At 41.0% G+C, this 27,379-nt stretch overlaps 2 protein-coding genes across 3 annotated transcripts; one reads left to right on the forward strand and one right to left on the reverse strand.

Annotated features, from left to right (window-relative positions):
• Positions 1 to 1,800: 1,800 nt before the first annotated feature.
• nkapd1 (NKAP domain containing 1) lies at positions 1,801 to 5,681 on the forward strand. 2 transcript variants are annotated; one of them, XM_084558435.1, is made up of 6 exons: positions 1,801 to 2,029; positions 2,321 to 2,397; positions 3,654 to 3,742; positions 3,897 to 4,031; positions 4,172 to 4,225; positions 4,714 to 5,681. In XM_084558435.1, the coding sequence occupies exons 1-6, from the start codon at positions 1,960 to 1,962 to the stop codon at positions 5,165 to 5,167; spliced, it is 879 nt and encodes a 292-aa protein (XP_084414561.1). In that variant the 5' UTR covers positions 1,801 to 1,959; the 3' UTR covers positions 5,168 to 5,681. The 2 variants fall into 2 exon arrangements, with proteins under 2 accessions (XP_084414561.1, XP_084414562.1); XM_084558436.1 differs by lacking the exon at positions 1,801 to 2,029 and adding an exon at positions 2,166 to 2,184.
• Positions 5,682 to 10,340: 4,659 nt separating this feature from the next.
• On the reverse strand, positions 10,341 to 15,839 carry lrfn1 (leucine rich repeat and fibronectin type III domain containing 1; the record flags this gene model as incomplete). Its single annotated transcript, XM_084558097.1, has 2 exons — positions 10,341 to 12,355; positions 14,464 to 15,839. The coding sequence occupies 2 exons, from the start codon at positions 15,837 to 15,839 to the stop codon at positions 11,455 to 11,457; spliced, it is 2,277 nt and encodes a 758-aa protein (XP_084414223.1). The 3' UTR covers positions 10,341 to 11,454.
• Positions 15,840 to 27,379: the final 11,540 nt, after the last annotated feature.

The following is a 27,379-nucleotide window of genomic DNA, read 5'->3' on the forward strand; positions in this document are numbered from 1 at the left end:
GTTTTTAGTAAAATAATGAGCTCAAGCTTCTCATTCAGGTGAAATGCCTGTAAGCCAGTTGCTGCAGCATCAAAGTGGGGTTTCTAGGAATGGATATAGTGCACAAAACACAGCTATCCCTATTAAAACACCGGGACTTAAAGCTGATAGGCATTTATCTAAAATGATGTCTAATAAACATACATAAAATAAGATAACACTTATTTCCCACAAGTCCTTTCAACTCACTACAAGACAGGAGCACACAATTCTAATTAGACTACCAGCTTGAAAATAATGGCTTGCAAAATGCCCAGGGTATTGTAAATAGGCCCAAACCAGTTTTCATTGCATAATGTAATCTTTCTTATTCGTATATGGATGTATTATCATATTTTTTTATTATTATTATTCTTTAGGCAGGATGATCTACTGAGATACAGTCTTGTTAGAGATTGTTTTGACCGATGTAAAAAGCTGATTTTGCAGCAAGAGCCTACTGTAAGTAGCATCCTGCGTACCTCTCTGAGGACTGTGCATTAGTGGAACTGGGTTGGCAGGTTGTAGCTGTTTTTAGAGGTAGCTTGTCTGCATTTGGGTCAGATATAATTCAATACAGGATCTCTCTAGCTTAGCTATATGCATTCACATTTACATGTATCTTGTGTAATTGGCAGATATAGAGACAGAAATGTATGTCTCACTGAAGGTAAATCTCAGTATACAGTAATGATACTCAAAGTAAAGTTGACAGCTTGGCGTGTCTAGGTCAAAAATATGACACGCTGTATGGTATTGGAAAAATTGGAATAGCTTTGTTTAAATTAAGCAATCTGGAAAACATTCAGTGTCATAAGTGTAAATGTAATGGGATACGTGGCAAAATAGCTTAACCTTGTACTGGCAGAAATGTCTTTCATGTATTTTTTATTCATTTATTTATTATTATATTAAAGGTTCAGCGCATAGTAGGATTTAGTGGCATCTACAAATTGTAGAATGCAACCAAATGAATACCCCTCTTTGCATCCTCCACTTCATATAGGCAAACTATAATGCTTAAATGATGGCCACTCTAGACCTAGTGTTTGGTTTCTCCATTCTGGGCTACAGTACGAACACGCCAGTGCAAAATGGCAGACTCCATGGAAGAGACAGAGGACTAAGAAACCTATGAGGCTGAAAATTAATCTAGCAACAGAAACAAGTTGATATTTGGCCTGGGGTAAAAGCCCTTTGGTTGGTGGTCAACACACCAATTAGAGGTCCAACAAAAGGGAAAATTCCCCATTTATAAAAAATGTGAGGAGGTTTAAACAAAGACCATGACCTCACAGATTGCTAGCTGTCTGCTCGGCTGCTCAGCACCACTCGCGCTCCACCACCATCATTTTCAAGTTTGCTAGTCAAGCTCAAGCCAAGATGGTGATGAGCCACCACATTGAGCCTCAAAATGATGTTCAGATATCCAGGACAACCTGGTCCTTATATACATTCCTGCCCACTGAACTTACTGTATTTTTAATGTTTTGTTTGTCAATGTTGCAAAGAAGGAAGAACATGTGAGATTGAATAAGTTGGATAGAGAAACAACAGGTCTTTAATTCCTCTTTCTCTTGTTCTTTCCTGCTACATATTGTATTGTGGCCATTTTATTTAGTACTGACAATGACATGCTGAATTCTAGTATACATTTTTAGTTAAAGTCTTTATTTTTAGTATTTTTTTTTATTAGTCCTTCAAAATAATGTCTTCAGGTTGTAAAAATACAATTCGTTTTAATATTTCACATAAAAAAATAAATAAATAAATAGACAACAAGGTTATGCTAAGGCTTATCATGCAAATACAAACTTGCACTATTGAACATCCACAAGCTCAAGAGGTTCACAGCTTCTATCGCGATGATTGACGGACCGTTGGACCAATCACGTTTCAGCTTTCCCATCGTTCTGTGACGTAAACTGTGCGACAACCTTAATGCGGAAGTGCCGGCAGAAGGGCTGTGAGCCGAGTTTTGTATTTCTTGAATGCTACTCGTTTTCTAAAGGTACCGTTTATACACTTAAACGAAACGATGGCTAACGTGTCGTAGAACATATAGTTTTTTTTGCCAACCTCATAAAAGCAGATTTTACTCTCGTTGCTCACACGTTATTTAATCTGATACATTCAACAGTGTTAGCTATCGAGCTAGGCTAACAGGTGATTCAATGTGTTCGAGCAGTTCCAGTTACTTAGAAGACAGTGTGATATGTGTGCGTTTGTCAGCTTTATATTTTGGTTTATTATCCAAACATATGGTTGTGTCTGTCCATTACTTACACGTCTCTCATGGCAGGTGTCATCATGTCAAAGCAGACGCTGGGGAAGACGTTGCTGAGGAATGTAATCCGACACACAGATGCCCACAATAAGGTGCGTTTGGGTTCATGCGTTCATCTGTCTACTTAAAGTGGCACACGTATTAAGTTTATTAGGTAAATAATGCTAAAACTGAACAGCTAGTTAATTGTATTTGCTCAAATACCGAATCTGAGTGTACTTCCTCTTCAGTATCTCTTGAAGGGAAATATACTTTTACTGCACTTTATTTTTGAAACAGCAGCTGTGCAAAAAGCAAAAGTCAGAGAAAATTAAAACACTCACAGAAAGTTGTTACTGTATATATATTATGATTTATAATGGGACAAAAAGACACCAGCTGGGATGATCACAGCTGTGCAGAGAATAAAAAAAAAAAAAAAACTACAGAAGCCCTAATGCAACTGTTTGTACAGGACTTTCTTAAACTTTTGTTATTTTTAAATAAGTGTAACAAATAAAACTGACATTGACATCAACTAGCTACATTTGAATGAATCAAATCTATGTCTTATACACAACCTGAGATGTGTGGAAAAGTATTTAACTTATTGTAACTTTTCCACTTCAGGGGCCTCTGTGACTTATCAGACATAATTGTCTTTCTACTTATTGAATACTTACGATTCATACTCTAAATCCATTTTACACATATGAACGAGAAGAGTATTTCTACTCCCAAAGTAAAGGATCAGCGTGATTATGCCACTACTGAAACTAATGTAATCTAACGCAACATATCTGCTAAAAATCCTTACTTCCTGAAAGCATAGTCCTCCCTGAGGTGCTTATTGAACTTCAGGGTCATTTTTAATACCGACGTTTGTTCTGTTGTTGTGTTGTATTGTGTTACACTGACATCACTGCTTAAATAAACTGGCAACTGAGTGAAGGCTATGGTTGGAAACATGACAATTGTGTATTCTCCTAAATCTTTGAATATTGTAACACAATCTCCTAGAGGCTTTAAATTATGTCTTCAGTTTTCTTGATATTTGTAAAAAAATTACTTGTCTAATAACTTGCACACAGTTTGTTGTTTTTATAGAGGACATCTCAAGAAGCAGCTTTATCTGAGAGATGACCTATGTTCATGGATTAAATTTAATTAAACACACTGATCAAGTTTAGACGCTGGTATCAAATAGGATATAAGTGAACAGTATGTTGCTGTTATTAATATTTGGCAGCTGTGGGTATGTACACTCATATTTCCGGGATTGTTTCATTACCCGCAAGTAAAACTATGCATATAACTTTTAGACTCTGGACAGTCCGTTCAAGTACATATTGTTGTTGACCCACTGCAGATCCAGGAGGAGATGGAGATGTGGAAAATGCGAGACTGGGAGAAACAAACGTCCACCAGCAAACATTTATCAGACACAGAGTGTGTGAGGTAGGAGCAGTGAATGTCCCAGTTTAATCTGAGCTGTCTAAACACAAGTGACTTCAAAGCTCATTTGAGACAGCGTTTCACAATGTTGCTCTCCGTTTAGACAGCTGTTACTGTGTATTGGTTTACTGATTTATTGATACTGGTTTTATTTCAGACGACATCTGCACTGCGATCGAGTTCCAGATCAACGGGAAAGCGTGAGTCGAAGCAGAGTCTCGGAACATGACGACAGAGAAGCGCGATACTGGACTCGTCAACTGTATGAATTTGAGGCTACCGATCCTGACAGGTACAGGCAAACAAAGTTGCTTTCGGTAGAGAACATTTCAGAATGGCAATTTTCTATTTATTCTTCAAAGGACAGTGCTCAAGTGCCCACACGGTAATGTCAATGCAAATTTGTATAATCTCTCGTGTTCTTTATCAAAGGTGGGGGCACAGTGGCTTTAAGGAGCTTTATCCTGAGGAGTTTGAAAATGACAGGTAAGCAAAAATACAGCACTGCACCAAATAAGAAAGGGAACAAAATGGAGCAAATCAAATTTCAAAAGGGCACTCCAGAGATTTAACAGTGTACTTCAATATAGCTGGTGGTTATAGAAAATAAAGATAAAAAACAAACTGATGTACAGGTCAGGAGAGCTAGACTTTTATTCCCATATGTGAGTCCAAATAAATCTGGATTCTACACTTTCTATATTATAGTTTTGTCTACCATCCATCCCATGTGGTGTGAGTATGATATCCAAAGTACAAGGTAAGGATTATGTAAACCTGATGACATTTTGAAGGGTTATCTTTTTAGATGTTACAGAAATCTTCTCTAGAGCACCAGAGGGCCTGATTGATTTTCACTACACTGATCTTGAGGTGTAAAATCGCCAGATTGCCCTTGTTAAGCTTTATGTCATCTTACTCGTGCTGTACCTTACTGACATTTATCTTGCCCACATTATTTTTTTTTCCTTCAGTGAAAAAGACAGTGCCTCAAAGAAGACTGGACGGCACAAAATTAAAAAGTCCAAATCCGACACAGAGGCATGCTTATCGAAACGCTCCAAAAAATCATCTCGAAAGAAGAAAAAGAAAAAGAAGAAGAAAGGCGAGGAAGAAAAGCGCAAGAAAGGTGAGCGCTCAAGCAGCGACTGCAGCAGCGATGACAGCAGAGATATTAAAGACAAGCAGAAGAGAAAAAGGACTAAAAGCCGACACAAAAACAAGAAGACTGCGAAAAGCAGGGGGAGAGATGAGGACACCAGCTCGGAGGACAGCGATGATGAGGCGAAAAGGGAGAGACGGACTCACAAAAAGCGAAAACACAACTCCCAGAAAGACTCAGACTCGGGGCCAAACTCTAAAAAGAAGAGGAGAAAAAACTGGAAGGCAGGAGGCGAGGGGAGCTCGGATGACAGTTCTGCAGACTGAGATGACGGGTACGAACAGACACATAGCTCAGGTAATGACCAGGAAAACAACTACAAGTTCCTTTGTCCACATTAACACCGTGGAGGGCTTTTCACTGCAGGGAGGTTCTATATTGTATTTTGTTTGACATCGACAAACCTGTGTTATCAGTCCTCTCCTCGGGCACTCTGCGTAGCAATATCTCATCACCTCTGCAGTGGTTTGAAGCCCACAGTACAGCAGTACAGTCAGCAGGCAGCGTGAAGAGGGATGGCGGGTTATCCACCATCTGTCTCATCAGGAATCCTGTGGACCTCAGGCTCGCTGATTGATCGCAGACTCTCATCTCACGCCGTCTGCCTCACATGGAGACCTTCTGCCAGGAAATGATCAGTGTTTTAATTTAATTTAAATGTCAAATTCTGCAGCATTCTTCATCAATTATAAGAATGTGCATTTTATTCACGTGTTTTTAGTTTTGTAAATTGTAGTATTTGTACGGACATTGTCAAAGTGGGAAAATAAACATGTCTTTTGCATTTTTTATTTTAAATACCTGGTATTTCATTTTTTTTTTTTTTTTAAGATCTGGTGATATTCTTTATTCATCTAGTTGTCGGCAAATTCCATTAATTGACCGAAACCAGTCAAAAATGAGGGAGGGTAGAGAAGAGATCAAAAGAGGGAATCCAGAGGATGGTTGCATTTTTTTTTTCTCCTTAATCTGCCCATTAATTTAAACCACATTTGTAATATAACACTGCTGTTTGCATGCTCTTTCATGCTGCCATACATGCTCACTAGAACACCAGAAATGTGTATTAATCCACAGCCGAAAATAGTCCTCAACAGATGCACCGTTTGGATTTGCTAAAATGGATCTATCTCTGTATTAATGTTTAAAGGTTCACAAGCACAGACAAGGTGGAGGACTCAGATAATATTGAGACTTGGTTTTGGTCTTTTTATGGGATTTGCTGACAACAACCTAAACACAGGTTACGCTTGTTAAACGATGTGTCACAGATCTGACATAGTCATTAGATTACTGAACACACTGCGGTATGAATTGCAACCACAAACGCCATTTCCACTGACCTGCATAGACAGAATTCATGCGTTTAACTGAAAGTGTGATGAGGTGGAAGCATAAATCTGGATAACGGTTAACAATTTATACTATGAAATAACCTGCAGCATGAGAATAATGACAATGAGTCCTTGTGATTTCCTGAGCTGTCAAGTTGTTTGTCAAGAAGGAAACAGAGGCTGGCTTCCTCTCTATAGGACATCAAAGACCTCCTGTCCCAGTCTGAACTCGCAGACGTATTTCTGATGCAGAAGATAGACCTTAATAAGCTGCTATTCATGATCAAAGTGAATACATTTTGTGATTTGTGGAAGTGCTGTTTCACTGCTATAAAGAGCACTCAATGGTTTAGCGTTGCACTCAAGAGCAGCAGATTGCCGTCCTCGTGTAAGGCCTTCCAGTTTATGTAACTTGGGGTGAATGTGACGCCAAAGAGAAAGGATTCAGTAACACAATTAACAGTCCTAAAAACACCATTTTTACACTACACTATTAAAGAAAAAACCCACTATCATCTGTGCAAACTTGGTAATAAATAGTAAGGTGCCATCTGGCTATTTTTAGACAATCTAATGCCAAAGGAAGTATTGGTAAACCACTCTGAAAGTGTGTATACTGGAAAAGCCTGAAGCGCCTTGCTAAGTCTGTGTCAATAGGCTAAGTGTTCTCTCTACGCAGCAGAGCATGAGCTGTGTTCGGCTTGGCTGCAACTGCCTGAATTTTGGAGATGGAAGAAAGCAAATGAAATTCGGCAACGCAAATCAGTGTTGACTGAAGGTTTCAAAACTTGTTGCCTCGGTTAACAAGCGTTTTGGCAAAAAGGGCAAAATCCAAAATTGAGGATGTCTTATAGCTGCACCAATCAAGTAAAAATCTTTTTTTTTTTTTAATGACATTAAAAAAAAAAACATACATATGAACTATTTCAGCTATGCCTGTGGCTGATGTCCAGGAATGACTGTTCCAGTTTCTCCACTCAACAACACCTGTTCAGACAATCCCTACTCCAAAATAGTTAAATTAAAAAATAATTTTAATCAGTAGCTTAAGTGTAACCCCTGATTTTGTGCCAATCAGCAAATGCTATGAAGCAAACCACTCTAAAATGGGAGGGTGGCACAGGAAAAACCTTACCGCATATTAGCAGTGTGAGAATTAGCATTTAGCTCAAACCACAACATGAGGCTCCCTAAAGCATTGTTGTAGGCCTGCACAATAATAAGTTCAAGATGTTAGCAGGAAATAAATCTAATTATCCTAGTATGCAGATGAAAGATTTAATAACTTAAGTGAAAACGGCTGTACGCTTGCCAGTTAGTACATTTTATGACGTTAGCAGCATACAAACACTCCTACCTGCTAAACCTTAGCATGTTAGCTCTGTGAGCGGTAGCATTTAACTCCAAGCACAACATAAGTACAGCCTCACGAAAGCACACAAAATCATGGTTCTGCTTTGAAATAAAATGCAGACGAATGCACATTTTCCTACATAAATGTATGTGTGCATCTGTTCAGAAAGCCATGAATAAAGATGCAACTTTTAGCTAACTTTGAGTAACGTTTGAGACGTTAACGCGGTTGTAATTATTACGTAAATGCAAAACGACTTATCAGAAACCAAAAACACAATAAAACTTTAGTCTGCACCCAAGTTCTTGTGCCAATTCGCAAATGTTTGGAGGTTATCACTCTAAAATAGGAAGGTAGCGAAAGAAACACCATACTTGCTAATCCATAGCATGCTAGCTCTGTGACCGTTTAGCTAACCAGAGTACAGCTCCATGGAAACAGAAGCATCGCTGTAGTCTTGCATAGAATTATACGTATATATATATTTTTTTTTTCTAATAATGAAATTAATTTGCAGCTTAAGTAAATTATGCTTTTGTTATATATGTTTTTAGCATACACACAATATTATTTGGTAGGAAAAATGTATGAGAGAAAATAGGTAGAGCACATAAATAAGAAGCTATTAGAAAAATACCACCCACAATGAAAGCACTGTCTGTGTGGTTTGGAGGCTGTACATGCTTTAAAATCTACCAGTTAATTTAAACATTGTACAAAATTTGAATTTCTGCACTGTTGGAATAGTTCACCGTAAAGAGCAGTGATAGTGTCCAGCACGAGTCTATGCACAGATTGGATTTTTTCAAACACACATTAGTATGCATTAAATATATAATGGGATCAGCAAAAAAAATACCTTCACCAAGTCTAGAGACTTTTTTTTTTTTGCAGTCACTCAGAACTGCTGATGTGGCACAATGCACTTCTCTCTCAGTATTCGCTAGTTTGTCTGTTCAGGCCAGGTTTGAGGACTTGGTGATGGTTCAGCCTCCTCAGCAGATTTTCTGTTGAATAATGGTTACGGATAGGAGCAGACAGGAATACTTCCACACTGTTAAAGCATTGGTAGTTAACGAGAAGACGGACTTGAGCTAGTGCTGAACGTTTACGGCCTAAAGTGAAGAAACAGGAAAGGATTAGAGGTTTGTTAAAATGCAAATGTTTAGGATGAAAACTGGTTTAACTGCGATGAAGATGAAAGGATGACCCCGTTCCTCGTCTCAATCCTCTCCGTCACTGTGGATGCAAATAGGAGGCTCGAGAGGATTGAAAACCTCCAGTGCAACTTATCTTTCTGCTCCATGTTTTTATCTCTCTGTTGTCCTCGCGGCTCAGTTTCATCTCAGCCTGTGCTAAGTAGCTGTAATCAGACGCAGAGGATGTCTTCTGTGGCAGCAAACAAATATCCCTCATCCGTCCTGATCGCATCTTTTCCTGTTGTCAGCCTTTTTTTTGGAAGCACTTTATTTCACCCTCTGTAATAAACATTTATATGCAGTACATAAACAATAGGTTTGCAACACACTATAATGTAGTTGTAAGCATACACCGATCAGCCACAACATTAAAACCACTGACAGGAGATGTAAATTACATTGACCACGTTGTGGCAATTCAGTGTTATGCTGGGAGCTTTTGGACCTGACATTCATGTGGCTGTTACTTAGACATGTACCACCCACCTAGACTAGATCAGACCAGGCACCCCCACCCCATAGCAATGACACTCCTTGATGGCAGCAGCCATCCCCAGCAAGACGCAGCCTGACACAGACACACACACAAAAGCGGTTTAGGAACAACTAAAAAAAAAAACATGAAAAACAGCACAAGGTGTTGACCTGGCCTCCAGATTCACTAGATTGCAAACTGATCAAGTATCTGCGGGATGCACTAGAACAAGCCTGATCCACAGAGGCCCTTTCCCTCAACCCATAGGACCCAAAGGCCCCCACTAACAGCATTCTGTTACTAGACACCACAGGACACCCTCTGAAGGTCCATTCTCTGATGACTCATAACTGTTTTGGAGGCACAAGGGAGACCTACACAATATTAGGAAGGTGTTCATAATGTTATGCCTGATCGGTGTGTAATGATATTTTAACAATGATATCGCCATGTTTTCCTGTTATAATAAATTAGGATATTACCGTCATTATTACATGCTTCCCCATGACAACAGGTTTAAAAAAAATCTTCCGATGAAGGCCACGAGATGCAGCTGATGAAGATTTGTATGTATTTACTGTTGTGTTATATGGTCTTCTCATATGGGTGCTTCACAGGAGGAGTTACAGATACTGACAAATACATTAATAATCATTCAAAAAGTGACAACTATATCATAAATTTATCAAGTGTTGCTTTGAAATGATAAATAGACATAAATAAAGGACAATCTCGCCCCCATTTCAACATCTGAAACTGTAGCTTCAGAAAAACTGCACCTCAAGTGAAAGATGCTAAGCAGCAGGCTTTCCGCTAATAACGGTTATCAATGCATCCTCACCACTGTCTGCAATTAATTAGGCACCTTACAGAGCTTTGTCTCCCTCTCGTGGTGAGCATCAGCTCCTGCAACCCTGCTGATAACAGCTGCATTTGCATTCAGCTCCACGTCCAGTTGTCATGTCCCCACCCCCCCTCGTCCCACACCCCGCTCCACAGAAGTCTTATAAATAGCACTAAGGAATGAAATATTTATCATCTCAATTCGTGCGGCCGTCCCTGCAGTGCATACACACAGATACCCCTGCAGCATAAGAAGAAAACGCCACTGATACAGTTAACCCACACAAAAAATTTTAATACCCTTCGTGAGGGGATAAATGGTCCAAACTTTGACATACTAAATAGGGAGAGGTGTGATGACACAGGTTTTTAATGTAAAAACTTGCAGCCAACACCCAAATGCTTTGTAAAAAGTCATGTGACATATGACTTACTTACTTACATAGTTAGTACACATACACCAATGTTTTAATATACTTATATATGCCTTTTTTGTTTGTTGTCTTTTATCTAGACCAGCCAGATACAGTACCGATTAATATACAGTCACATCTGGAACAATACCTATTTAACATCATATAGTCCGACCGTCAAAGAGGAATCCATGACAGGTTTCCGGGTCCATCCTCTCTACGCTAACATTAGAAATCGGCATTTGTAAAATTCTATTCTTCTTTTTTTTCTTCCATTATTATTATTATTATTGTATAGACTGGTGGTGATACTTGTCCTTGTATCTCGTGTCTTCTGTGCAAAAGTTTTTTTTGTTGTTTTTTTTTTCAAGAAAGAACCCAAAACATGATTGACATAACAGGATACCTGGCTGTTCACTTTACAGTTATGATGAGTTTTTTTTTTTTCCTTTTCTTTTTTAAACAATTAAAACAGTCACATCCAAACGCCACACTCCCTTGGCATGTCACAGAGTAAAAGGAGAAAATCAAAAAATCCAAAGAAATGCTTCCCATCATCAGGGCAGGAGGCAATGATAGAGAGGAAGGTTTATGACTACAGTGAGCAGCATCCTCCATTCGTACATATATATATATATTTTTTTTTTAGAATAAGGCACTGCTGCATAAAGAAAGGACATGGCCAACAAACCTCTCGGGGAGTATGACAGGGAGGCAGGATGAAAGGAGACTGATGTTCTTCTCCAGCAACTCGCAGAGAGTTTGCATGTGTTAAATGTGCTTGTGTTCATCATTTGCTGTGTGCAGGGAAAGTGTGTTACTGTATATGGCATGTAGACATATTTGTGTTTTTACATGTGTATGCTTGTGTGCGGCTGAGCCGTTTGTTGCTTTTTTTTTTTTCCTCAATATCATTTTTGGCTACACTACTTTCCTCAGACTGTGCTCTCAAGCATCCACTCAGTGCTGCTGAATGTAACTCTCCTGTTGGCGAGCGGCGATGACTCCATGTTGAGCTGGTTGGTGGACTTGTGCCACCTCGTCCTCGCTCTGCGTGGGTAACTATGACTCTGAAATATGGAGTAATCCCCACCATCAAAGGAAAATCTGTGCCTAGTTCGTGCCAGCTCATTAGGGAGCAACCCCATGTTGGCCAGGGCACTTTTCTTGTCCTTGAGCCTTGGAGCCTCCTTGGTGCCGGCATTGGGGCCTATGAGACACAGGGACATGGTGGAGCCCGTCAGGCTACTGTCCGTCTGCGTGTCTTCAGATGGAGGACCAGAGCGCTGTGCGTCCAGGCTGGTTCTTCTCTTCATCTTGTCTGCAGTCAGGTAAGGCAGCTCCACCTCCAGGATGGCAGTGGTGGACGCTGCATCATCCTTCTTCTCGTTGTCCACCCTCAGCACCAGTGCCATGCACTCTTTGGGCGTCTGAGCCTCACGCTGACCCTCGTCAGAAGGTTGCTTGGAGGTGGAACGCTGGAGCCGCTGCTGGCTGCCGTTGGTCTGGGAGTGCATGCTGGAAATGACCTTGGTCTTGTTGTCCTCTGGGCTGCTGTAGGCCTTGTAGCGGATCATCAGGATGATGATAAACACGAGCACCGAAGCAACAATTATGCCGCCGATAATAATGATCATGGTGCCTCCCAGGAACTGACTGTGCATGAAGCGGCATTGGCTGACCTCGCTGGCCGTGTGAAACTGCACACAACCAACCACACGTGTGGCCGTCAAAGACGTGATGCCGTCATCGTAAACCGCCAGCACACACAGGTCATACTCCCGTCCTGCAGCCAGGTCATTGATTAAGAAGTTCTTGCTGGTAGATGGGATCATTCTGCGGAGGAAAGGAACAGCGCGTTGGTGAAGATGTAGAGGTTTAATCATGAGAATTACAACGCCCACATGCACTGATTTACATACAGCAGGGTGCGTTAAATCACACAAAGGTGTCTGTTCCACACAACCAAAAAGGCAGCAGGGAGATCAACGCTCAAGCCCTAAATGTCACTCATCCTGGTAGACGAACATTAAAGAGCACCACACTTCATAAAACCTGCCTTATAAGAGAACATATTTATCATATAATAGCTCTGGGAAGTCGCTCTGTTAGGTTTGCGCATAAAATGCCAGCAAAGATTATCAACAAGACAGAAGAGGGTCATTGTCTAAAGGATATGCCACAACAGCTTCGGGCTACAGGACAAGTGACGCATGATGTGAAGACGGTTGTGATGTGTGAATACCTAAGGTCACAGTCACAGATTACATGACTCTAAATACAAAAGAGAGAGGCATTGTCTCCAGGTCAACAGAGACATTAATATAATTAGAAGCTTGTTCCTTTTCCCTAAAGGGAGACTTTGATGGTTATCATTTGTAGGTAATAATGTACCACCTGAAGACAAAACAACACTCAGCTCCATACTGAACCAGGATGAGAAAATTATACAGGAGAGCTACTCATTATATCTGATAAAACCTAAAAAGAAGACGAAGAAGAAGAAAGGAAGTCAACCACTATTATTAACTCGCTCCGTGAACACATGAATCCGGAAAAACTTTTCGTTATAGCGACTCCGGTTAATTTGCGTCGCTTATTGCACAAGAAGCTTATTCTCGTATTTTCATAAGGTCTGCAAATGGTAGTTTTCACCAACAATTTTAATAAGAGCGAGTTCATTCTGCATGGCCATTAACAAATTCTAATTGTCACTAAGGCTTATTCATTCTGACATTTTTTTCTCTTTTCAATTATGTTTATTAATTTAACAGTACAACAAGACAGTATTTTAACGCACTGTAAGGATCTTGTGTGACACTGACAATGTACTCGTGCTCCTCTTTTGGCAAACAAGCAATCATGAAGAGCAATTAGATTTTATTTAGTGCTAAAAAGTACAACATTATTTCCGTTTTATTGCACATTCAATTTAAAGTTACAAGCTACTATTTCAATATTTGACACACGAAACATTAATTAAATTATTAATATATCAGCTACAATAACTCAGTAATATAAAAACATAACAATCGTAGGGGTAATTCTGCTAAATAAGTACTTTATATTTTAATTATTATCTTGTTGTCAATAGTAATACTGTGGTACATTCACTCAGGTGCTATTTCCGTACTTAGACCTCTATTCCTCTACATTTCATGTGAAAATAATGTACTTTTTCCTCTGTCAGCTGCTTATTATCGAATATTTTCAATCTTTTTGCTAGTGACCCCTTACTTACATAGTGATATTGGAGAAAAACACAAAACCGAATGCGAATGTTTCGCAGAATTTTTAATCAGTCTTATCATGACCCCCTCATATGCTTCCTTAAAGCAGACAAACCTTGAGGCTGTTTTCAGCTAATGGAGAATTTTTGTTGCGCTGCTCTGAATCTGAATACTTCTTCCACCATTGCAACCAAGCCTATCATTAGACAACCCAATCTAATCACACTCTGTGTTGCAACCAATTAATGCAGACACTTGCTAATGATACAAACAGTTACATGCAGTGCAATAGTTGGCCCTCGTGTTATTGTTGTTGTCATATTATGTTCTAATGATGCTGAAAACACCATCAAGTCCTTCGGGTGCTGGACTCCCAGTCTATTCAGCTCCGTGCAACAATCTCAGCCAGAGTGTAAAAATGAATTACTGAAAATATAAATGTCTTATGTGTAGTATATAATTTTAGGCATCGACAGTGTATTTAGCGGGTTTTATTTAAAGAAAAATGTCTTCTCAGTTTATTCCCTCATCTATAATATAGGAGTTCAGATTATTTTTGGACGTACTTAATCATTTTGTTTCTTTGGGATATGTGTGCCAAATAGATTGCCGTGTCGTTCGGCAGATGGCAACTCCAGATGTTTCACCCTTCCACATGTCCCTGCTGTACCACCCTTTTTTCCCACCATCCATCCCGCCTCCGCCATGGCTTACCTGTACACCAAAGTATCATCTGCTGTGCTGTTGTACTGAATCTGGTACATTCTGATGCCGGGGATGTGGCGCTCAGATGGCCAGCGAATCACAGCAGAGGAGGAGGTCAGTTCACTGACCATCACCCTCCTGTCCTGCTTGTCGTAGCCCTTGGTGTCATTGCCAGATTTTGAGGAGGTGGTGATGTCTGAGAGGCCGGGGTCCTCACGCATGTGGCCTGTGTTGTTAACAAACAAGGGTAAGGGGATCATGTTGATCTCAACAGCAGCTGTGGCGATGCCTGCGGCATTGGACGCCACACAATTAAATGCCCCGCTGTCCTTCAGTGTGGTGATGAGAATATCAAGGGTGCCATTATCATACAGGATCGTACGGGAATTGTTATGCACCAACTTGCCATCTGGCGACCGCCAGTGAATATCTGGGTCTGGATCACCGACAGCTTTACACTTAAGAGTCACACCCTGACCTTCCATGACATAGGGCTTAGTGGAAAGGTGTTTGGTGATCAGCGGAGGCTCACAGATAAACTCCTCCTCTTGGATGGACCAGAAGTATTTGTCCATGAGGTGCTCGGGTGAGGCACAGGTCTCCAAATCATCCTCCCTCGTCAGCCTGCGCAGCCACAGCAGCTCACAGTTACAGTGAAGAGGGTTCCCGCCAAAGCTCACGGCCAGAGTGGACGAACTGGAGCCCTTGGCATCGGACAGCACCTGAGCGTGCTGGAACAGGCTGTCTGGCGGTAGCTTCTGCAGCCTGTTAGAGGTCATGTCCAGGCGGACTAGCTTAGTGAGCAGTGTGAAAGTCCCCGCTCCAATATGGTCAATCAGGTTGTGGTCCAGTGTGAGCGTGTTAATGTTGGTCATTCCGGCTATAGCTTCCCAGGGAAGGCTGCGCAGGTTGTTATTGGAAAGATCCAAGTCCTCTATGGTGGAAACAAACTCATCAAATGAGTTAGGGGCCACCTGGTGGATCTGGTTGTTTCCCAGGATGAGGTGACGCAGGTTGATGAGGCCTTTAAAGTGGTCGCTTTTTATAACACTGAGGCGGTTTCCATCCATGTGGAGCGCCCGCAGGGATCGCAGGCCGACAAAGGCATGGGGGGTGATCTGGCTGATGGTGTTGCGGGACAAGGTGAGATGCACCAAACTAGTCATGTTGAAAAAGTCTTTCCTGCGGATGATGGTGATGAAGTTGTCAGTGAGCCGCAGTTCGACGGTCTTGCGGTCGATGGAGGGGGGCACAAACAACAGACCGGTCTTAGCGCAGAGCAGAGTCAAAGTGGGCGAGAGGTGCTGGCAAATGCAGCGGCCGGGACAGCTGTATCCCTTCACCAGAACTGCACACAGCAGCACGCACAGAACCAGCCGGTCCATTGTTGATCAGTTTCCAGGTCCTGTGTGAGAGACAGACAAAGGGATATAGGAGGCACACAGTTAAAAAATAGAGTTCTCTGAATTAATAAATATCATCATAGCCTTTATGAGAGCCTGCTGCAAAAATCTAGAGTCTGCCCAAGATTGCTGAGACTGCCAGCAAGGTATCAATCACAAAATGAAATGGAGCTTTTCTGAAATAATGGCACCTGGGATGATGAAAGGCTGCGCCAATGCTGTCAGAAGCCCATGTCTCTGTAGCCTTTTAATGGAAATAACAGAATGTTTTTTCGTGCCACCAGGCTACATCTCCACTAGACCATATAATTTCATGAATGATCACAGGGCAGTTTTACTATATTAGGTAACCATCCCATGTACATTTCCATCATATAACAAGGCTTACATGTTTTTCTTGCTCTGATTTCCACATCAGGATGGAGAATTAAGGGCAGAAAAGGGCGCTTGTCAACAGCGCTCAAGGATTTTTATAACCTTTTCATCCTCCCTGCTCCCTACACCTTGGAGATGTACTGCAAAATTAGACAGAAACCTGTCATGTAAATCACGGCAGCAAAAAGTAAAGGTGAAAACAGAGGGGATACGGCTTGTTTTCCAGTCAATCCCATTGAGGCGTTATTGGGCGATTCTCGGGTTTTGAGGATGTTCAGATTCTCAGATTCCCATTTAGAGCTATCGATTTCTGTCTCCGAGAGAACACGCCTGTGGTGACAGGAGTAAAAAGTGATCCTTGGCTCTAATAACCATAAGAGAGCCCAGTGGAACACAAACAGCGATGTGCTGATGCCATATCGCCGGTGGTTTTACCCTCTTTGTCATCTATCTTGATTGCTAATGCCTTGAGCTTCACTGTTGATGAGAGAGCCTGTTAGCGCTGATTAAGTAGAAGGATGACAACTGATTTTTCTCTTGTACGTTTCGAAAATGACACAATAGTTCTTACATCCAACCCCACAGGGTGACACTATTCTTCTCTGCCAGATCTAGATGTCAATCAACAGCAATGCCTCGTTTTTTTATTTTTTTTGTTTTAGGGATCCAGCATACTTACAATAATAATTTTAATCCACTCAGAAAAAAAACGTGTGTGGATTTTAAACACAAATATCTGTTTTCATCATTTGTGATGCTCCATCCAGTTTGTCATGACTAATTTTAGAGCCCCTTTATCTATGTTCCGCCACGTTGAGGTGATGCTTACATCCTTAACACCACTGATTTTGTCCCCCATTGTGCCCAAAGCAAGAGCATGTAATGCTCACAGTACCGATGGCCCTAAATAAAATGTGATTTAAAAATGCCTGCGGTGGAATTCATGGAATATTTTAAATGCCACATGTCATATTCCATAAAGAAGCAAACGTAAAAGCCAAGAGCTCTCCCTTTATCTCCCAAGCTTATTCATATGCCGTGAACAAAGACTCTTTTAAAACACACCCTAAACTTAACAAACCTGATCTGATGAGAGCTGTTTTGTTCAAAACAGTGAGCGAAGGGAGAAATCGCAAGTGCACTGCTGTCAGTTCACATCAGCCCATGTTGCATTTGCCTGTGCACACACTCAAACACACACACACACACACACACACACTGCAGGCTGGCTGGCTGGCTACTGTCTGACAGACAACAGGGCACCTCGTTAACTATAAGACACCGCTGCCCAATCAGAGAACTCATTAAAATCTAGGTTCGTATGATGTCATTATCTGAAGGAAGTGGACCAGCTTGAGTTCAAACCAGTGAGATGGTTTATCAAGGACTGTCGAACAAAATCACTCAACGCTGTCAGTCTTAACTTCTGTTACGCCTCACTAGATCATTAGACTTTATTTAAGAGAGACGCTGAACCCAGATCTGTGCTTTGTTGCTCTTCGCACTCCCCTCCTTCTTGCTTTTGACTCTGCAGGCTTAGCCACATGAAAATACAACACGCACGCAGTTATTGTCTGTCATTAATCCCATTAATACTTTCAATTCGTCATGCAACAACACACATGTGCAAGACAAATCTTCAATTTCCCCTTTTCTGGAAAGCCAGAACTGCACCGTAGGCTGCAGCGAGGCACATGATACTTCCTGGATAACAGATGAGGGCTAGTTGCTCTAGTTTGTTAAATTTCAATTTAATAGTGACCTTGCTTTATTGTGTTAGTATTCAGATGCTAACTAGGCCACAAAGCTCATGGTTTCTCGGAGGACCATCTGTGCCAGTGCATTTCCTGCCACACCGTCGAGGATACTCTATTGATCTTTCAGCATCTCAGGGAGAGGAGGGGGGGGGGGGGGGGGGGACTTTGTTTCCACGGCAACTCTGGAGTAGAATGTAGGTCTTTGAATTGCATTAAGATGATGCTGAGCTGCCCGAAAAGCAAGGCTTCAATCTTAATGGGTTCTGAGAAGGTAAGTGGGGATGTGAACAGATGTATGAATGGCCAAGTAATTTAAAAGAAAAGGGCAGCTCGCATTTCTATCTTTGGTTTATTGCTTAATTTTAGTGCCGGCCACCGAATCGATACGCAGACAGCAGGAGAGAGCACAAGGTGAACTGGAGTTGAGCTTTGTTTTTGTGTCCAGTCGTGCAGGAACACAACCTTTCACAAGGGATTACTTAGATGGATTACTCAGACGCATACATTTTTAATTAAGAGTAGCATGTGTATCACATTCTGTCATATTCAGAAACAAATAGACCCGTGCACACAAAGACGCCCGTGATATACACCTATACATACTTATAGATACAAATATAACTTAATTTAAAATACTATATGGACAGTAAATTTCAGCAGTCTTTTAATGACCACCTATACAATGCCACCGAAAACCAATGGAACTTATTTGAGAGAAAACCTTTTTGGTGCTGCGTTCACAATCAAATTCTCATCAAGCCCTCGCAAAACAACACACACCTGTCAAATAAATCTCAGCTCTTCTTCTGGGATTTCTCTATCATCTTCTTGGTTGCCTGCCACTATAAGAGCCGTGGGCCACAAGTAGCTTAAAAAGCATCAACGGGATCACGTTGTTGAAATATATCGCGCAGCTTAAGGGCTACAAAAAAAAAGGTCCAAAGCGTTGGATATGACACAAGACGCGGAGAAGACCGCCGCGAAGAAGTGTAGAAAATATGGCACAACTGTCGCATCATTAAGACCAAGACATCCAAAACTGATGAGAAGCCAAAGAGAAAACTGGTCAGGGAGGCTGTCAGGATGCTGACAACAACATTAGAGGACTCGCTGCTCTTTCTGGCAAGCACTGGTTGCTCCCCACATGTGACAATTACAACTCTGTCTCCATTCCTTGTCTGTCTGGGTTAAGGGGAAAGGGTGGTAAGACACATGCCTTTTTTCTGATCAAAAACACAGCCAAGCCCAGCTAAACTTTCCCCAAACATAACAACTACATACCCACTGTGCAGATGCATGCAATGATCTAGCAGTCATTCTGCATTTTTCATTTTTATCCAATGTCACATTGGTTTTCAGTGGCGTTGGTGTATGTTTTAAAATATATATGTTTTGATTTGTTTACATCTCAAAAAATGGATCCCCTGTCCGTGTTTCTACATACACTTACTGTACATATACACTTACAATAAAGACTTGAGAAACATACTGCACACAGATTTTGCAGTGTAGTTATAACTTATCTTTAAGTGTTAACCCCACTCTTCTGATTTCCTTTTCCGCACATTAAGGTCATTTTGGCTGGAGGGTCGCGGGGGGGGGTCGTTGGGCAAGAGGCGGGGTACACCCTGGACAGGTTGCCAGTCTATCGCAGGGCTAACACAGAGAGACAGACAACCATTCACACTCACACCTACAGCCCATTTAGAATCACCAATTAACCTAACGAGCATGTCTTTGGGTCTTTGGACTGTGGGAGGAAGCCGAAGTACCGGAGGAACATGCAAACTCCACAAAGAACGGCCACAGTCGGCCAATGGATTGGAACCCAGAACCTTCTTGCTGTGAGGCATCAGTGCTAACCGCTGCGCCGTGTGGTGGTCATAACCAAAATGGGAAAACCTGCGTCCTCTTAACCATCCAAGAGTGAACCTAAGCCTGTATCCACCTCAAACACGAGAATCCATGAAATTGCCTTTGACATCTGTTGCTATAGCCACACAAGGCTGAACGAACACACGTCAGTTAACAATCAACCATAATCTGAGAACTGAACGGGAGAAAATACAAATGTAAGTAAAACTTTTTCCAAAAACTAAGCACTTCTACAATGATACACCCTACTGTTTTGACAGTCATATCCAACTTAATAACTGTTTTTAATTACATTGTTTTCTTCTGAAAGCTCTAAAAATCATTCAACGTTAAATTAAATTGTGGAAAGTACATATTGTTATATATTTATTTTTAATATAGTTATCTATTTTAATACCGATTATTTGCCAGTCCTTTACAAATTTGGTTTTAATGATGTTTTTGTTGGCTTTTACTACTCTTATACAGCCTAAAATGCACATCAGATTAGTAAAAAATAAATAATAAACCTGTTCATTTGAAAGCGAAGTAGCTCTCCCCACAGACACTAATGACGGATGACTCATTTGAATTAGACGTGTATGTGAGTGGGTGGAAAAACAAGCATAAGTTAAAAAAAAAAAAAAAAGAAAAATCTTCATTTAAATGCTGCAGGGTGTGTGAGATAACAAGCTGCTTTGTTCGTGGCGGTGGCGTCCACGCAGGAGAGACCTGTTTGCTGCTTCTGGCGTTGCCAGCAGTAACAGCAGTTACATAGGGATGGTATTCCCGCATCAGGAGGTCAGATGTCTCCTATAGTTGGAAGCACGGGCTTCATTTTATATTATTAAATGAAAATGATTTCACAGTTTGGTAGGTTGTGATTTGTGCATATTTAAATGTAAAGGCATCTGCTTTAAATATGGACTTATTCAGAGAAACTACTGGTTAAAAGTCATCTTATTTTCAGCCATCCTGTTGGTGAGGATGCTTAATGAATGTGTTTGTTTGATCCTAGCTATACTGTATATTCCTATGTCTGACGGTGACCCGTATACCAGCAGGGAATGTCCTTTAACCAACTGTGTGTGGGTTTCTGGTTCATGATGTTGATCCACATTTTACATTAGGTTTCCATCGTGAATGAAAGGTGGACTCTTCTGCACACAGCGGCTTCATGGCGACTATCTTGTTGGTTGACACAGCAGATGGCAGCTAGAGTGCAAACAATCAGTTAATCAACTCTTCAGCTGCCAGAAAATATTTGATTTATTGTTTAACTCAGCTGTGGATCTTAAGGTATGCTTTTGTCTTTGGTATGTCATGAATTTTTTTTTTTTTGGTTTAGTGCTGTTGACTGGATTAAAAATCGTACAATAACCGATACTTCACTACCGAGTTGATGCTAAAATTCTGCAATTCTGCAGTTGTTTTTCTATGATACCAAAAGTACTGTAGATGCTGTAGCTCCTCAAGATACCAGACAATACCAACAAAATGTGGGTTGACAGTAGCAGCTGCAGCACCGAGTGTCGTGTATGGAAATATGTCACCTTTGAATAAAATATTCAGAGGCAACCAAAAGCCAGTGTGCACAGTGACACAGAGCATCTTGGAATACATTAGTAACATACATATAGCTCATTGTAGCTTAGACACAGGCAAACAGATATGCACATAGAACCGGGTTTCATGTGTTCAAAGTGTTCATATCCTGAAATATTAACATTATCGTTTATATTATTTACTGCAGCAGTTGCATCCAAAGCAGCAATGATCCACACACAGTGTGCACAAAGGCTAACATAATCACGTTCAGGCTGGTGAGACTATAGCTCATAACATGAGCCAGGTGATGCTCAAAATGTTAGTAAGCCAGTGTTGCATTAATTGTTCCCCAAGGTCTTGTATTGATGATGGGAGAGTCTGACCGCTGTGGAAATTCTCAATGGGGTTAAGGTCTGGACTCTGTGGTGGCCAATCCATATGTGAAAATTATGTCTCATGCACCCTGAACCACTCTTTCACAATTTGAGCCCCATGAATCCTGGCATTGTCATCTTAGAATATGCCCGTACCATCAGGGAAGAAGAAAATCCATTGATGGAATAACCTGGTCATTCAGTATATTCAGGTAGTCAGTTGACCTCATTCTTTGGACACATAATGTTGCTGAACCTAGACCTGAGCAACTGCAGAAACCCCAGATCATAGCACTGCCCCCACAGGCTTGTACAGTAGGCACTAGGCATGATGGGTGCATCACTTCATCTGCCTCTCTTCTTACCCTGATGAGCTCTTCACTCTGGACTCATCAGACCACATGACCTTCTTCCATTGCTCCAGAGTCCAATCTTTATACTCTCTAGCAAATTGAAGCCCTTTTTTCTGGTTAGCCTCACTGATTAGTGGTTTTCTTAAGGCTACACAGCTGTTCAGTTCCAATCCCTTGAGTTCCCTTCACATTGTACGTGTGGAAATGTTCTTACTTTCACTATTAAACATAGCCCTGAGTTCTACTGTTGTTTTTCTTCGATTTGTTTTCATCAAACATTTAATCAATCAGGATTTTTCGATGGTTCCGCACTATCCTTCCAGTTTTTAATAATACGTTGGACAGTTCTTAACCCAATTTTAGTAGTTTCTGCAATCTCCTTAGACTGTTTGAGAAGGGTCAAATCATTGGCATGCATCAAGCAGAGAAAACATCTAACATCTTTTCCACAACCATAAGATGTGTCTTTCGACATGGTTGTTTGCATCAGTTGGGGTTAAATAACTTGTTGCCAGCTGAAAGATAATCGCCCATGCAGCCAATATTATCCAATTATCCAATAGGAGGCTCGTACCCGTTTGTTTGCAGTGTACTTCCAGTATGGTAGTAGCAGTCAACAAGCTTCCTGGATAACATGATTTTACACATCTCGGGGATCTCCTAGTTCAAGTTTCAGACCTCCATCTGCTCTGGTGACCAAATGAGGTCAAAAGAGCAACTGGTCTGGGAAGGCCTCAGTCAAGGTCAAAGGTCGTTGGAGACCATCTTCTCAGTATATACATTCAAACAAAACAACAACTTCTGCAACTTTGTCCCTTTAACCTGAAAATACACTGGCTGATTCATGAGGCCTCTAGCCATTTCCCCCTGGTACATAGAAAGCTCAAATTCACAGGACGTGGTTCTTGGGGGGCCGAGATAATGTGTATACATCTTGGTGGATGTAGCCCCAAGGATCCACTTAACAAGCCAATCCCGCACCAACACCTACAGATGGTCTAAGGGTGCACAGGTCTAAGGGCCTGGATCTTTCTTGGTTCAACAAGAGAAACTTTTCCTCCGAAGCTAGAAGGCTTAAAAATTCGTCAGTGATTCTTCACTCCATATGGGCCAGTCCTGTGGCGTTTTGAACCCTCTCAGTCTTTTCATCTGCCCATGTTACATTTTAATTTGTTCAGGCACATAACTTGGCCAATATAGTTCCAAATGAGCTCAACTTTTCATGAACCACTTATATTACATGTCCAAGGCAGGTTCTAGATGTTGGAGGCCCTAAATTATTTCTAATGCTACTGTTTTATCACTTTTCTTGTTGTGACACTGATATTATTTGAAGATGCAGGTCCACAGAAAAAAGTACACCATTGGAGGTTGGAGGGGTTTTACTTTTACACTTCAGTTTATTATTATTTTTTTTATTTATTTTAGCAGCTTCTTGGTCAGATTTAGGCAAAGGGTTGGAAAAGGGTTAAAATACATTCTGCAAAAGTCATTGTGGCCTTTATTTGATCGTAACTAGTGGAAAGAGATGTGGGGTGAGAGAGAAGGACGCAATAAATCTGCGCCACTGCAGTGAAGACTACAGCCTCAGCTCACGGGGCGTCCCACAAAAGATACTTCCAACCCTGACACAAATTATATTCAAAGATGAGAAAGGACACACGAATTAAATCTTTTACAAACTGCCATGAGTCTAGGTTCATCCTTACTGCTCAATCTATTTAGTGGCTTATGTTGAAGTAGTAATTTCATTTGTACTGGGACTGACAACCTTACTTCTTCCATATACAGGTTATGGTTTTCAACAGCCGGCCTACTGCAAATAAAGTCCCTTAAAACGAATCAGGCTTTACATAATGCATTATATAATGACAATGCATTTATCATACTTACAATCAAGCATCACTCTGCATAAGGCATGTACACGTGAGTACATCAAAACGCACATCCACCCACATGAAAACACAAAAATATGTGCAGAAACACAGCTGCATATCTTCCATGTATCTACACATTAATACACAGGTAAACACGACGCACAATGAGAGAGAGAAATGGAGAAAAACAAATAGGGGAACGAATTTATTCTATGTGAACCATTTTCAGCTCACATTTCGGCTTCAGGTGCGTACGAGAGGAGCCGCTTCTTAAAAATGCTCTTAATGCTTGACACATTTAGACACAAAGGCAGGTATTTTTTTTTCTAAACATTCAGCTTTTCATGTGAAAGGACTGAGGATAAGAGCTCTCAGAGCCCCATAAAGACTGCAGCAGGAATCAAATAAAAGGTAAAAGATGCTGTCTCGAACAGCTTGTCCTATTTATAAATGTGTGTAGCTGCATCCTGCTGCTGCATTCTTAACATATACCACCCTGTTTGCACATTAAGCAAGACGTGCAGCTGCAAGGATCGCAGTGCATCTCTGCAACTTGGAGGAAAGTTATGAAACCCGTGAACTCTGCTGTCAACCTTTATCTACAGTTTGCTTTTCCGCCTGCTCAGTTACACAGACGTGGTGCAGGTTCATGATAACATTGTTGTAAATTTTAATTAGGGCATCTGCAAGGATATTCTCATTCCCAGGATATTCTCATTACCACAAAAAGAAAAAAAAGAAAAAAGGGCTTTACCGACTTCTCATAAATCACAGCACTGAGCAGAACACACACATTAGTTTCACAAATATAAAATACACAGATTAACTTCTGAACTAATATATATTAGCTCTAACTACCAGCATTAATCTGTGTGCTTTTACCAGCCAGGTTACATTCACTCAGAATACAATATGGTGCAATCTTCAGATCATAACATGGAGACAGCTTAATTTTAGAGGGGGACATTATTCAGGTGATGTTTTGGGGTTTTATCCTAAAAATGAATTGTCATTATGACCCCTTTGGATAATAGTAAACTGGATTAATAAAGTTTTTATAATTTAAACTCAGGACGAACCAAACTGACATCAAGTGACTGCCTGCAGTAAAGGCTAACGCGTCCTGTTTGTACCAAAAAATTGCAAAGAATATGTGAACTCTCTGCAAAGACTACAGCCAATCGCCACATATACCGATCAGGTGTAACATTATGACCACCTTTCTAATATTGTGTAGTTCTCCCTTGTGCCTCCAAAACAGTTGTGACTCATCAGAGAATGGACATGGACCTTCTGAGGGTGTCCTGTGGAGGGCCCTCTGTGGATCATCCCACAGATACTTGATCAGTTTGGGATCTAGCGAACTTGGAGGCCAGGTCAACACCTTGTGCTGTTCTTCATGTTTTTTTGAGTTGTTCCTAAACCGTTTTTGTGTGTGTGCCTGTGTCAGGCTGCATCCTGCTGGGGATGGCTGCTGCCATCAAGGAGTGTCATTGCTATGGGGTGTTGGTGTCTGGTCTGGTCTAGTGGGTGCTACATGTCTAAGTAACATCCACATGAATGCCAGGTCCAAAAGCTTCCCAGCAGAACATTGGATTGTCACAAGATGGTCAATGTTATTTACTGTCAGTGGTCTTAATGTTGTGGCTGATTGGTGTATCTCATCGACTTATTCTGCCACCCATTCAACATGCTGAATCAGGTCTGACCTTACCAACAGCCGACACTGGAAAATGGCCGACCATCGACTTCTATTACGGCCTTTAGGTTAAGGAACAAGACCACACCTCAACTAATTATTTCTCCTGCACATATCTATAAAGGTTTGTCATATCCCTGTCTCCCTCTGAGTGTCTCAGCTCTCAGTCCTTCTCTCAGCATCCCTCTCTCTTCTTTGCTTCCTCTTCCCTGTTTTACAGCAAGAATCAGTGGGACAAAGAGCCAAAGTTTTCCCAGACGATCGACATTTCTTGGGTTCCTTTATACCCAAAGATCATCTTCCACTCGATGAATAAACGTCTTTACATTGATTTTTAGTGTGATTGTCGTTAGTTAAATGGGCCACTGGTCAGACAAACCAAGACATTTCAAGATGGCACGCTTTTTCCACGAAGTTCTGACTTTTTAAAGACCAATAGATTTAGTACGACTAGTGTCACAGCTCATCAAATCAGAAAATTAATCAGGAGAAAAGTTGTTACTCAATTTATCACTTGAGTCTATTTTATGGACGATTATAATGGGTATTTTTACGACAATTTATAAACCAAAAGAGGATCAGTAATACAGAATAATAATCTGCAGTTTAATTAAAATAATCCCTGAGCAGCCCTGGGTTATAGATACAACTACAAGTAAGTTGAAGCATATATTGAATGTGACATTGGAGTGACTTCATACAAACAATGCTCACCGCGGATAAACATCTGCCCAGAGACAGTGCGCTGTAAGGACATTTTCTGGACATGACTTTGTCAGGAAACCGTAAATGCCAATTAGACGGTGGAGGCAGCGAACTGCAAGCTGCCCTTGTGTGACTCTTGTCAGGATGCAGGCATAATTATTGACAGCCCGAGTTCATCTGTGTCAGCTCCGTCTCCAACAGTGGACGCCTAAAACTGAGGCTGCACAACCCCGGGGATTTCTGGTCACATCTCATCAAGTAGGGTGGGCTGTGTTGTCGGGAAAACAGGAGGGGCATTTGCATATTGTAATTACGTCTGCACGCAAAGACTCTCTTCTCAATTACATCCCATTTAAAACTTTCATTGAGGAAGAAGTGAGAAGCTCAAGCTACTACCGCAGCGCCATGGACTATAATTGTACGAGCGTCCCTAAACAAGGCAGAGAACATTATTATTAGGATCACATTGGCGGTGCGTGAGTACGGTCATGCACATCACTGACTGAACGCTTGGGTGATTGATTGTTACCCTTTACCAGCTACCTGTTCTTTTTATTTGAATACCTCCAGTCTCAGACATAATCAACCCTCAATAGCTGTTTGTACTAACACAAGTTGCCGCAGCACAAATTACCGTACTTTACAAATGGAATGTAGCAATTATTTATTGAAAGACATAATGTTTTCCTTCACCCACTGTCTACTTTGATAAATCCTGTATTCTCACAATAAATAGTGAACAATTACCCAAAAACCTACAATGGCATGTTTTTGTATTTTTTGTTTTTGTCCAGAAAAATAATAAAACACAAAGGATACAAGAATAGCTTCACGTTTGAGAAGCGGCAACATTAAATAGATCATTTATCAAGATAAAATGAACTGGGATAAATTAAAACCTACCTATCTATTTATATGTATAATCCGCTTTAGTTCTCCCTCATAGTCTTCTTCGCCTCCTCGAGCATTTCTTTACATCA

This window comes from Chelon labrosus, assembly GCF_963514085.1.
Source record: "Chelon labrosus genome assembly, chromosome: 13".
NCBI classification, from domain to species: domain Eukaryota; kingdom Metazoa; phylum Chordata; class Actinopteri; order Mugiliformes; family Mugilidae; genus Chelon; species Chelon labrosus.

Coding starts and splice junctions, on each gene's coding strand:
- nkapd1 (XM_084558435.1), top strand. CDS start 1,960: ATGCGGAAGTGCCGGCAGAAGGGCTGTGAGCCGAGTTTTGTATTTCTT. Junction 3,743..3,896: donor TCAGACACAGAGTGTGTGAG/GTAGGAGCAGTG, acceptor GTTTTATTTCAG/ACGACATCTGCACTGCGATC. Junction 4,032..4,171: donor GAGGCTACCGATCCTGACAG/GTACAGGCAAAC, acceptor TCTTTATCAAAG/GTGGGGGCACAGTGGCTTTA.